At 30.8% G+C, this 13,906-nt stretch overlaps 1 protein-coding gene across 1 annotated transcript in view; it reads left to right on the top strand.

Moving 5' to 3' along the window:
• The window catches only part of LOC123291477, a 93,119-nt gene that overhangs the window by 74,962 nt on the left and 4,251 nt on the right, over positions 1–13,906 (top strand). Inside the window, exons 10-12 of the mRNA XM_044871780.1 lie at positions 1,467–1,727; positions 6,432–6,591; positions 12,318–12,467. Coding sequence (XP_044727715.1) covers positions 1,467–1,727; positions 6,432–6,591; positions 12,318–12,467 — 571 coding nt within the window. The remainder of the gene's footprint in view (positions 1–1,466; positions 1,728–6,431; positions 6,592–12,317; positions 12,468–13,906) is intronic.

Here is a 13,906-nt window from a genome sequence, read left to right on the forward strand (position 1 = left end):
GTTTTTGTTTGAAGTCGGTTAAAAATAGCATTAATCCATTAATCTATAAAAAATTAATATTACACAGCAAACGATAAATATTTTTATGACTATTCACTGAAAATAAATTAAATTAAAATGTTCATGAACAAAAACAAAACCATAAAAAGTTTTTGAATGAATGCGAGTAAAGGTGTGAATTCAAATACCAATTATACCACCCTTTTTTTCCCTAAGAGTACTTACGTATATTTTTACCTTTCTAGAAGTTGTTGTTTTTTTTTTATTATACTTTGTTATTTTTATGAAAATAAAAAAACAGCACTTTATTTAAACAATAATTGTAAACAATGAGAAACAAAAGTTATAAATTTGTAACAGAGGATTATGGCTTTTAATAGAAATTTATGTGTTGTTTTTTTGTGTCTTATTACTTTCAAATTAAAATTTATGAGTTGTTTATTACTTATATCATTGCCTTTTTATGTGTATTAAATATGGAGGTTAGTTCTTAATTGCATATATCTTCTCTATATACCATGTGTGTTTGTAACATCTAGGCATATACATATCTGTAGTATGACAAGTAATGCATCTAAGCGAGAGGTATTATATACTTGTGTTGTAAGAGTACCGATACGATACGACAGATCTTCTGTTGTATGCATGCAGACAGTGGGAGTTTTGATGAACTTACTAGTTATCTGTAACTAAAAAACTCCCACTCTCCAAGCGTCTTCCAACTAATGTTCAATACATGTATATAATACCTCTCGCTTAGATGCATTAGTAAACGAATGTATTCTGTCATACTACAGATATGTATATGCCTAGATGGTACAAACACACATGGTATATATAAACGATTTACCACTGACTGACTCATCACGAAATCTCCGAAACTATCGGTCCGATTAACTTCAAATTTCGCATACTTACCTCTTTCGTGACATAGACGTCCACTAAGAACGGATTTTATGGTATTCCTATCCCAACGAATTTTCTGTAGCTTATAAGTCTAGATACAGTCATAGAGTTAGAAGATACTGTTCACTATATCCTGTCGAGTTTCTACACATACTCAACACTCCGGGAATACCACCTTATATTCTTCATATAAAAATTGGTGCACCAATAATGTTGTTGCGTAATTTAAATCCCCCAAAATTGTGTAATGACACCAGACTACGAGTAAAAACCATGCAAAGAAACGTTATCGAAGCAATAATTTTTACAGGAAAGTATGAGGATGAAAGTGTATTCATTCCGAGAATCCCTCTGATTCCATCGGACTATCATTTTGAATTTAAGCGTTTGCAGTTTCCAGTAAAATGTTGCTTTGCGATGACTATCAATAAAGCACAAGATCAGAGTCTAAAATTAGCCGGTGTAGATAAAAAATTTTAAGGTTCTCGAATTAAATAAAGTAATTTAGTCAAACAGTTGCCAATAAATAATATAAGATAAGATTTTCTTTATAATTACAGGGTGATTTGGTGCAGTTAAAGGAACTACCATCAAACCAAGGCACATTTGAATTGAAGAGTAAAGCAATGGATTTATTAATTTTAATTCATGGCTTAAGACATGAAAATTTAAATCCATTCATTGGATGTCTTACAGAACCAACACGGCCGGGTCTTGTATCTGAATGGTGTACACGGGGATCATTAGAGGATGTACTCATTATGGATGATATTAAATTGGATTGGTCATTCAGATTGTCTTTACTTACAGATTTAGTACGGGTAAGTTGTAATTTTTTGTTTTAGAATTCGATAAAACTCGGTATATAGGATTAAAATCGGTATACAAATTTTTGAGATATGGCGTAAAATTATGTCGATATCTAAGAAAACATTCATCTAATCACTAAAACGATGCGATTTTTGAATTTTTTGGGTTAAAATTGCCCTAGAAAATGATTTTTATGTAAATCGAAGATAAACAAATTTTCTCGATTATTTGCAAATTTTTTAAGGGGTACGTACCCCTTTGAAAAAAATCGAAAATTTCGAGAAAAATTTTTTGTTTTAGAATTTAATGAAACTCGGTATATAGGGTAATTTCAACCCAAAAAATTCAAAAATCACGTTTATAAAATGATTAAACGAGTAGTTTTTGAGATATGGCGTAAAATTATGATCGAATGGTCGATATCTCAGAAAATATTCGCCTAATCGTTAAACCGATGCGATTTTTGAATTTTTTGGGTTAAAATTGCCCTAGAAAATGATTTTTATGTAAATCGAAGACAAACAAATTTTCTCGATTTTTTGCAAATTTTTTAAGGGGTACCCCTTTGAAAAAAATCGAAAATTTCGAGAAAAATTTTTTGTTTTAGAATTTAATGAAACTCGGTTTATAGGGTAATTTCAACCCAAAAAATTCAAAAATCACGTTTATAAAATGATTAAACGAGTAGTTTTTGAGATATGGCGTAAAATTATGATCGAATGGTCGATATCTCAGAAAATATTCGCCTAATCGTTAAACCGATGCGATTTTTGAATTTTTTGGGTTAAAATTGCCCTAGAAAATGATTTTTATGTAAATCGAAGACAAACAAATTTTCTCGATTTTTTGCAAATTTTTTAAGGGGTACCCCTTTGAAAAAAATCGAGAATTTCGAACAAAATTTTTTGTTTTAGAATTCGATCAAACTCGGTATATAGGGTAATTTCAACCCAAAAAATTCCAAAATCACGTTTATAAAATGATTATATGAGTAGTTTTTGAGACATGGCGTAAAATTATGATCGAATGGTCGATATCTCCGAAATATGGAGCAGACACACCAAATTAAGAATATTCTTATGCAATAAAAAACATTTCATTTTTATAATAATCATAATATTCTAACATTTTGAAATTTACAAAATAAATATTACATGCTTGAAAAAAAACATGATTTAAAATTTAAATAAATATTTTATACTCTCAGCAGACTCTCTCAAAGTAAAACATAAATATTAAATAAACAAAATTGAAAAATATCTTATTCATAAAAGAAAACGGCGAAAATACAAGAAAAAAAATTAATCAATTTCTTCTAAAGTAAACAAAAACTTCTATAAAATAAATGTAATCTATGAGAAGAAATGCTATCGATCGATTTCGAAAAAAGCGGTAACTTTTTATCAAACTTTGTCGTTGTTCTTCCATTCGTAAATATCTGTTTAAAAAATGTGTATTATAGCCATATTTTTTCTATATTAAAAGGTATAAACTTTTTTTATATAAAATATAAAAAAAGGTATATTATTAATCACGCTTCAATGGTTATTTCGAATGAATTGTTGTATATATCAGCGATCTACTATTCGGATTGGTAATCATTTATAATCGCTGCAGATTTACAAAAAAAAAAAGTATTGTTATGTCATATCATTTATACAGAGATGTCATTTAATTCGGAAATTTACGTGGTGGTACCTTAAAAGTAGCTAAATAAAAAATTTTTGTAACTACAAATTATTGAATCTATATATCCTAGAACTTTAAAACCACCTCAGCTTGGAACATGAGCCGGTGCTTGAAGGCGAAAAAACTGCTAATTTTCAGGCAACACTTGCAATATGTTGCTTTGCACACTTTCTTAGGCGATTTCTTACTTCCTCTTAAAATTCGATCATCAAGAAAGCTTTCTATATTGGAAATAACAACTAAGCCAATGCAGTTTCAAAGGTGATTGTTGATTGATCCGTTTGATCCCTTTTTCTTAAACACGGATGTAGATCTTGGCCCGATATTACATTGAACCGAACGATAATATTGTACCTAGTATGTAAAATAATATTGATTCATGAATGGATAGCCGGCCTACGCCCAATTTTGGGTATAATATCTTGATCCAAATCTTCAGTACCTCATCTTCGTTGAAGCCTAAGTGAAAATAAAGAAATGGCTGGCAAAGCCTACACTTGATATGTGAAATCACACCAAATTTGGTGTAAAATTTGGACAAATCAAAGAAAAACCAAGGCATTAATTATTAAACTTAAAAAAGGGTTGGATAACGAGTTTAATTTGATACTCGGCGGTTTTTGGGGCAGCTGAACTCAAATATCACAAAGAAAACGCCCCCCAAGGTACCTGGTACTCTGCCTGGGCAGAATACACCTTGCTTTTTGAAGTTTTACGAGAATATGTAACATATTTCGCTGAAACTCTCTACTCGAGAGTTTTTGGAGACGCTAAAAAAGACTATCACTACGAAAATGGCCCTCGAGGTACCTGGTGTCCAAGGGAGACTAAAGGGACCCCCAAGTACGAAATATGTTAGATATTCTCGTAAAAATCCAAGAAAATAAGTATATACAGCCTGCCGTGGGCACCAGGTACCTTGAGGATTATTTTGGTAGTGATATTCGTCTTCAGCGGCCCTGAAAACCACCGAGTAACCACTTTCGAAAAAATATGTTAGATATTCTTGTAAAACTTCAAGAGACGAGGTGTATGTACCGATATACCTGGTACGCCCTGATACCACGTATATCGGTGGCCATTTTCATTGTTATATTCAAGTTCGGCGGTCCAAAAAACCCGCGAGTAACAAAATTAAACTCATTTCCTTCGATATTTACTTTTTCCAGCTTTTTCAAATTTTCATTTCTCTCTCAACACTTCTGTTCGTAAAGTTTGAAGACGCCTTCACGAATCAAATGCAAGAAACCGCATCTTACTGCTCACAAAATCGACAAGCCATTGCTTTATTTCTTCTATTAATTATACAGTAAAATTAGAGTTTAAAATAGAATAACAAAACGTTTCATATTCGCCTTTTAATCGAAACACGAGTTGAAAAACTGAACCTATTCCTGATTGACAATTTCTAAGCCCATTTAAAAATATATTGCTTTTGGAGGGAAGATCTCATGATTGTGAATCAAAATGTAACTTTGATAACAATAAATTTAATGGTAGATAGTAAAGTAGAATGATGAATTGAACACACTGCATGGACATGATAAAAATTGATGGGAATTCATTGTATGCTGCAGGTATTTTTAATACACATGTTTTAAATATCTTGTAACCTTTTGATAAAATATTCGATACAATATATGTAGTATATACATTTCCGTTTACTCCCATGTGAGCTTTAATGTTCCACCTACGATATTTCTAGTTTAGTTCGATGGATATGTATTGAAGTGTAAAGAAATACCACATAGTCTTTAAATATTGAGAAAAAAAAAATTTTAATAAAAGGTAATAAAGTCAATATTTACGTGTACAAAATATTATATACTTTTATAATATGTTGTTGACAACAAAGAGAATTTAAGAGGACCGTTGGGAATACTTTCTCTATGTAGGTACGTTACTACAGGTTTATTATGATTTGAAAATAATATCAAAAAGATTTTCTCAAATAAAATTATAATTTTATCATTATAATAAAAGGTACAGCAAGTTAAATATACTGATATATCAAAGGCTTTGAAATATAAGAATTTAATTTTTTTTATTTTATTTAATTACCAGAAATTATTAGTAGATAAAAATTACGCAGTATCATGAGCCCCGCCAGGATAACATTCAGAGAGGTGCATCAAACAGCAATTAATTTTTGTAAAAATTGGCCTTCTTTGATTTCTTATCTTGGTTTTTATCACCTTTTTCAAGTCTTTACCATCTAGCAAAAAACATAGAGAATGAATCGCTACTGTCTTCAAGTTAGAGTACGCCTGTTGAAGTTGTCAGAGAACCTGTTGAAGTTATTTTAATAGAAGTTAACAAATCCAGTGTCAAAAACAAATATGTTGGAGGCATTAATGCAGCGAATGGGCTTATTTATTGTCGCCAATTTAATCGATTTTAGGAGTAATTTTTAGCAATTTTGAGTACGTGAACATGAATGGATTTCATCTCCAGCCTTCAATACCTGAAAATGCCTTTCATTTTACCGTTAACGGTACAATTTACAAATTTATTCTTAAATGGCGAGCCCCTAAGAGATCAAGTACCCCCACTTTAAGTAACCCTGGGTTAGTTTATATTGAGATGTCCACGATATGATACCTCTTTTTGCTTATTACTTTACCAACTCCATTATTTTGAGAGGCTGAGTACCTCTTCTTATTGCATATGCCACGCATACAACTATCCCACCCCAACTATTAATTAAATTAATTTTATCACGACAGAAATCGAATCCAATACCTTTGACATACCGGGTATAGAATTACTAAAGGTACTAGGGCTTGCACTCACTAGGTCGAATCATTCTTTTTTATTCTTGGTTAGAAATAAGTGAAGCAAATATATCTAAATTTCTTTTTTAAAAAAATAAATGAAAATAATTAATTTTGGGAATTTTCATTAATTAAATTTAGTTTAAGTACTTTTTTTATTCAAAATTGAGAATAACCTTAAGATAAAATAAGAATTGAAAGGAAGTATTTATCAATAATTTGTGGTTGATTGTTGTATTTTTTTCTTTCTAGGGTATGCGTTACTTACATTCAACTCCGATTCGTGTACATGGTTATTTAACATCAAGAAACTGTGTCATTGATGCTAGATGGGTGTTGAAAATAACTGATTACGGACTTCCTGCATTCTATGAAGCACAAAATATCACACCACCAGCAAAAAGTGCAAGAGGTTAGTTGTATACATAATAATGATTTTGTTCCGTTTCCTGTCTTTGTAAAGAAAAGAGACAATATTTTTAAACTGTTAAATTTTTATATACAATGAGTAGTTTTTTGAGAATTTAAGTCTTAAACTGTATTTACGTTTTTATACTAGGTAATCCACGGTTCAAGGCCATAATATACTAGAAATCACGCCCAAAAGTAGCTTAAATCGCCTTTTACGATTGTGGCCACTCTCTTTAACTTGTAATCCTTAAAATTTTCTAAAGGAGACATGTTTCATTTTTCATACTTATGTGATTAACATATTGAAAAGCGTTTTGAAGAAACTTTCTATCCCTGCATTTTCATTTTTTAAAATTCCAAAAACAGTACTTCAAAGGTACAGAATTTGGACCAAACATTAACAATTCGATAATTTGCCCATTTTATTGCAACCCGGAGATAGCTTCAATATTCTAGGTTCAATCTAATTGATGTCCCCCATCAAACTCTGCAACTTTTGTTCAAGTTATTTGTTGATTGGTTAATTACAAAACGAGCACTTATTGTTAGCCAGAATAGATTATTCACGTTTTTATACTATGTTATCCATGGTTCTAAGCCATAATGTAGCATGAATCACGCCCCAAAATAGCTTAAATCGCCTAGTTGTGTAGTTAATCAATCAAAAAATAACTTTACCAAAAGTTGCAGAGTATTATGAGGGGGGGGGCATCATGTTCTGACATTTACTCGAAAGAAAACACGCTAGCTACAGAAAAATGCTTTAGCCAAATGTTGTCAAGGCTGTGTCCATGACTTTAACCTACAGTTATCGATAAACTTTAAGCATATTTTCTTTCGACTAAATGCAATAATGACAATAAATTAAATTTCGATTAAATAAAAAATGTTACTTTTATCTGAGGATCAACTTCTAAATTAAAAGTGTTATTCTACCTCTTACCTTTAAGAATCTAAATTGACTATATCGAAGCAACCCGGAGATTGCTTCAATAGTCAGGTACAATCTAGGTGATCTTTCCCATCAAACTCTGCAACTTTTATTCAAGTTATTTTTTGATTGGTTAATTACAAAACGAGTACTTAGCGAGAATAGATTAAAATTGTCCACCTGTATATAATACACGAAACTTTCTAGAATCAACCAAAAGTTTTCCAATCCTTAATACTTGGTAATATTATTAATGTAAATGCTTACAGAATTTTCTGGAATACGTTTTTGTGACATGACATTAATTGTAGTTCAATAGTAAACAAGTTCTATAATAGTTCATTAGTTACTAATGACATCAAATCCTTATATAAAGAATGTAATATACGACTTGAATACAAAATAAACACAAAAAATTATTTACTATAAAATGTAATACTTTTCATTAACATGACTAGAGCTACGATGCTACGAAATGAATATGAAAGTGGATAATGCTACGGGTGATCGAAAAATACAATTCATTTCGTTTTTATTTTATATAGTTTTATTGATTTCGTTTTAATCGTTGAATTATTCATTTTGAATTTAATATAAGAAAATGAAGAAAGTATTTTTAGTTAATTTGTTTTTATTTGTAAAAGTTTTTGTTCATTTTGTGTCTAGTCAACCATTCATTCTATGCGGTTTATATAATACATAATCTAAACACGGTCGTTGCTCGTTTTATTTTTATTTAATTATTGTGTGAAAATACAAAAAAATGATTAAGAGAATTTTGATTTCATGTAATTAAACTAGCAAGTGTCTCATTCAAATGCTGAATAATCTTTAAATCTCCACTTAAATTAAAAGAAATTTGCGGATAAACCATATGTTTAATGTCCAGCCTCATACATTCAATTGTGCCGAAACTTCTAAACCGCGAATTGCTCAATTATCATAATGGCCGGTTGAAAGTAAAATATGCTCGATTTAAAACAAAAGTCTGATGGATGCTTCTTAAATCAATATCAAAGTGATGGTCAAGGACATCAGATGAGATGAAAAGGATATTTATAGAGCTATCATTTTTTGGGACCAATTTTTGCAAATTTTTTAATTAAAATTGAAATCCATAGTAATTATTTATATTTTAAAATTATACGATATATGCCTTTTCCAAACTGAATCGGTTTTGAAGATCATCGCCAAGTTTTTAGTTTTTTCGAGAACGGAAATCTAAGCTCGCACTTGAAACATAGCTAACAACACTCTCCGTTAAATTATTATTACTTTTTTTAATTCATGGATTGAAAAATGGAAAAAATCTCAGAAAAGAATGTCTTTACCATTGTACAGCCCGTGTTGAGATTTTTATGACTGGGGCCGCTAATTTTTAAAACTGAGCATTATAGCCTATAAAGTTTTGGTTCACCCGATATAAGATTTTTAATGCATATTCCATATACATAATCTAAAAATATTTTATAGTGCACATGATACGAAGAAGGATAAAAATAATAATAATACCATCGTAAACAATATTTTACACATTCTGTTACTAGTTAGAGAGTAAGGGAATTAGGTTTCAACCTTCAACCAGATCCAGATGCAAACTAAACCGAAAAATTTTGTAGTTTCCGAAAGATGGCGAATAACAGTTTTTGCTTTGAAAGAAAAACTATTTGAACTAATTAATTATTATTAATAAGCTGATATTTGTATTAATTGCTGTCTTTGTAGTTTTTTTGTCATTTTCCCTACAAATGTCAATCACACAAACCTTTTGGTCATAGTTTTAGTGTGCTTTTTGAACAGCGTCAAAATAGTTTTGTGATGGTCAAATTGATATTTCAAAAACTCGGTTATGTGCATAAAGTCACAAAAGTTGTTTAACCAAGAGTTTGTCGATAGTATATACAAAAAATGCAGTCAAGTTTCAGAATTTATCGATCCCTTTTACGAGGTTTAAAATGTATATATGTATATTTCTTACTTGTATTGTATTCATTAATAGTAGTAACACTATAATAAGCTGTAAAAAAAACTTCGTTGTAACCTCTAGTTATGTATATGCGTATAGCATAGGTAATAAGCCAATAATTTTTGACTGTAGTGCTGAGAAAGAAATACCTAAATTGTTTTTAGAAAGCGTACAAACTTTTTGTGGTCTGGAAGTCTATCACCTTTTTCCATCTATCCCAAACTACACGTGAAAAGTTTTAATCTAATTTTACTACAATATACCTATAAATACTTAGTGCCCAAAAAAATATATATTCACATTTTGCGTGATTATAAAAACAGTATATATTTTGATGGATTACAGATTAAAAAAAACATATTAAAGAAGACAGATGTAGAATTTAATTAGTCGCAAATATTCAAATTGATGCCCCTTTTGATCCAAACATTGCTGATAACGCGAAGCAATGGAATCCATCTCGGCAGTTTTTCATTGTGACAAGGTCTCACATTACGAAGATAGTGGAGAGGTGCTCCATCTTGCTGAAAATAATAGTCGTCAAACAAATTCAAATAAACAGCACCAGTTACAGGGTTATCAAAAAAGAATGTTCCAATGAAACGCTGCGCTGACAATTCACACCACACTGTAACTTCTGGTAAATTTAAATGATGTTCTAAACCGTCTTTGCTCTTTCTTAACGTTCTCACACTTATGAGTATGAGTATGAGTATGGAGGTTAGCGGGCCATGCTCGAGCATCGGGCCTCGAAGCAATGGTTCAGAGCACTTAGCCAAATAGACCCTTGTACTGTATCCCTGCTACGCTTTTCAGTGGCTATTATAACCAACTGATGTACTGAAACCCAGGATCTGCCTAGCGCTGAGTTTCCTAATTTCTTCTGGTTCGACTATGGCCGGACCAAACCATTTCTTTCGCTGCTGTATGAGCGCCGGGCAGTAACAGAGAAAGTGGATCGATGTTTCTTCTGAATTTCCGCATCTGTCACACGCGGGAGATTGTCTTTTTCCAATCTGATGTTGGAATTTGTTCAGGTTATCATGCCCTGTTAGTAACTCTACGATGACTCTAATATCAGCTCTGTTTAGTTTCAAGATCTCCTCGGCTCTGTTACCGAGCGAGTTTCTTTCACCCAACAGGCTCTTTGCTCTTTCTTAACGTTCTCACACTTATGGTAGCACTTCAATATAAATTTACGTTTTTCAAAGTCTAGTCTAATATTAGCCATTATTTTGAATGGGTTATACCCAGCAAAAAAATAAAAAATTAGTAAAAATGATTTATTAAAGTGTGTATACATTTATTTGGGACACTCCGTATTTGTTACCAGCCACTAGCTACTAGTGGTACCACGACCCACAATGTTAAGCTAATTTATAAAAACAAGTGAATAAAATGTTGTGAGTGCTTGAGTGGTGAAAACAACACAACTTAACACAATACAAAAACAAGTGTTTGTTTTTCTACTCAATATTTGTTGCATAAATTTGTTGTTGTTTATGTTTTCTCAATGTGATTATGACCTTCGTAGCTAACGTAACGTAGGTAGGTAGGTGTGTAGAATGTGACTTATAGTCCAGTCATTATATACATTTGGATATGATATAACGTGGAGGAGGCCCAGAAAAGCCTTCCAATTGTCGACCGAAATTTCCTTATGGATTTTCCGCTATCTTGAAAAAAGGATTTAATTCAGTTTTTTCATAATAATTCGGTTGTACGTTGAGATACGAAAATTTTTAAACAATACTTTCTTGTAGCTTTTCTTACGATCTACAATTAAGGTCCTTTACATTTTTGACCTATCGTCCATCGTTCTTGAGATATTGATCAAAAAAATTTCAAATGAATTTGAAGTGTTTTCGATCGATGTCTCAATAACGATGGGTGATAGGTCAAAAATGTGGAAAAGGACAGGTGGAAAGAAAATCCAAAAGGAAATTTCGATCGACAATTCGGAGGACAATTAAGCTTTTATAGGCCTCTTCCACGTAATATCAAAATTTGGCTTGTTAGATTCATATGCTTATCTGTCCCGTTTTTTTCCGACTAAATGACTGGATTATTGTATGATAGAGTAAAGTAACCTAGAAGAGTCGACTAGAAGTGACTACTTACTTACTAGATATATCTGTTATGAAAACATTTTATTTAAAACGTGTTTCTTTATATAAATATTTAATGTTTAATATTGTTTATACTATCAAGTGATGTTTTTTTAAATTTTTATAAGACCAACGTACCCTGTACGTTTCTGTTTATTTTATATTTTCATATTTTCCATACAACCTATCCATACAATCGATATAAAATAATAGCTTATTATATTATTTAGGCCGGATAATTCTATAAACATGCTATTATTTTGTAAATGAAGAGCTAAAATCAGCTGATTAAACTGTGGAAGCTTCATTCCACATTAATTGATCTTACAAGTAAAAATATACTAATAAAGAATGCGGCCTCCCAAAGCTATCTAGAAAAAAAGTTGCTAAGAAAAGTATACAGATGCTTTAAACTAGTTGGACATGGACAATTTCAATGGAAACTATTTGACTTAGATCTGGGATACTCTTTCTAAGAAGTTACGAAGTGTCCTGAAGTGGGCAAAAGAGACATACAAAATCAGCTTTTATTCAAATAAGATCGTAACATCAATTTTCTGAAATCGTAACAGAAGTAGTTCAATGTGAGATAATGTCACCGTTCGTTTAATTAAGTTTTTTCAGCTATTTCGATTGCGTCTAACATATACGACGTACTAGAATTAAATAAAATAAGGTTTATTATCTATGTTGAATTAAAAAAATTTTTTTTTTCTTTCTAGATTTGTTATGGACAGCACCTGAATTATTACGGCACTGTGGTCTCCGAAAACGGGGCACACAAACTGGAGATGTTTATTCTTTTGGAATCATTATGCAAGAAGTAGTTGTTCGTGGAGAACCATTCTGTATGTTGGCATTAACTCCTGAAGGTATAATTCTTTTTAAATTGAGTAAATAAAATTTATTTTAAATTTATAAAACTAAAAAATAAGCTTATGCAATTCGGAGAATAAGCTCTTTGTATCGTAAAAGCAGCTTCCGCTCTTTTTCTTCTATTCATGGGTATGTTTGCAGGGTTACACAAAATACGGGACGAGTGATCATATCCTCGTACTTCAAGGAATATTATTTAAAAAAAAAATAAGCTAAATCGATTCAGCTTCTCTCGAGATTTGCGCTTAGCAACACATTGAGCGATTCATTTTTATATTATAGAATAATGCGAAATAGAATCGCTATCTTTATAGGATAACCAATGACCCATTATTTCCTTTCTAATTTATATTTATAAACATATAAATAAATATAAATAGTAATAATAATCATTTTAATGCACGTTCAATGGTTCATAAGTATATTTGCTGTCAGAGCTGACGGAAATGAACTTATTGAATAATGATTGCTTTTATTTTCTCGTCAGTTAATCGTTTTATAAACATTCTTCTGAAAGCTACAATTATCTATTTGTGTACGTTGTATATAAATGAAAGCAATGTCACCAATCCAGAGAAATATAGGTAATGATTTATTTTTGTACATATTCTTGCTTACCTGTAAGGTGGAATAATTTGCAATGCAAGAACGAAATTATTTATACCAATACGAAACTAATTAAATCACCCACAAAGATATCCACAATGAAATTCGCGGGGCCCCTTTTCTTTTTTTTAGTCTTCGTATACATAAAAAATTAGTTATTTCTAGACAACGCAAAGTCAATTCCAGATAAATTCAGAATTATCCAGGCTAAATCCAGGACTAGTTCAGGCTTTTTAATTCATAATTACTTCAGGTTTTTTAAGGTTGAGTTTAGCTTTAGTTTGGGCTTAGTGTAGGCTTAGTTCAAGTTTAGTTCAGGTTTATTACAGATTTAGTTCAGGTTTATTTAAGGATTATTTCCTTTTCAGTTCTCTAAATAATACGTTAATAAACGTAGGTATATCTGCAAAATCAATCTAAAAGAAAATTTCGAAAAAAAAACCAAATTTTCAAACTTTGTAAATATTTGCCGTAAAAACTCGAAAAATATTGCTTAAAATATGAGAAGAAATCTAGAATTTCATGACAAATTTTCTTAAAAATTGTTTTTGCGATTCTTTCGCCGTATATCTACTGATTTCACCATTACAGCACTTTTAACTAGTTATTTATATTTTATTTGCAATAAATCCTATAAAAGCTTTAAAAAAATGAGAAAATAAGTGTGTACCGATTTGATTTGATAAGTTTCAAACTGTAAATGTATATATCTATACTTGGTTGCGAAAATGCAAACGTACAACCGAATACCTGTAGTTGGTAATAATTTATTTGATAATTGATAATTGATTCAAATCAATTTCCTGATTCAATTTATCTTGTTTTTGTT

This window comes from Chrysoperla carnea, chromosome 2 (genome assembly GCF_905475395.1).
Source record: "Chrysoperla carnea chromosome 2, inChrCarn1.1, whole genome shotgun sequence".
NCBI lineage: Eukaryota > Metazoa > Arthropoda > Insecta > Neuroptera > Chrysopidae > Chrysoperla > Chrysoperla carnea.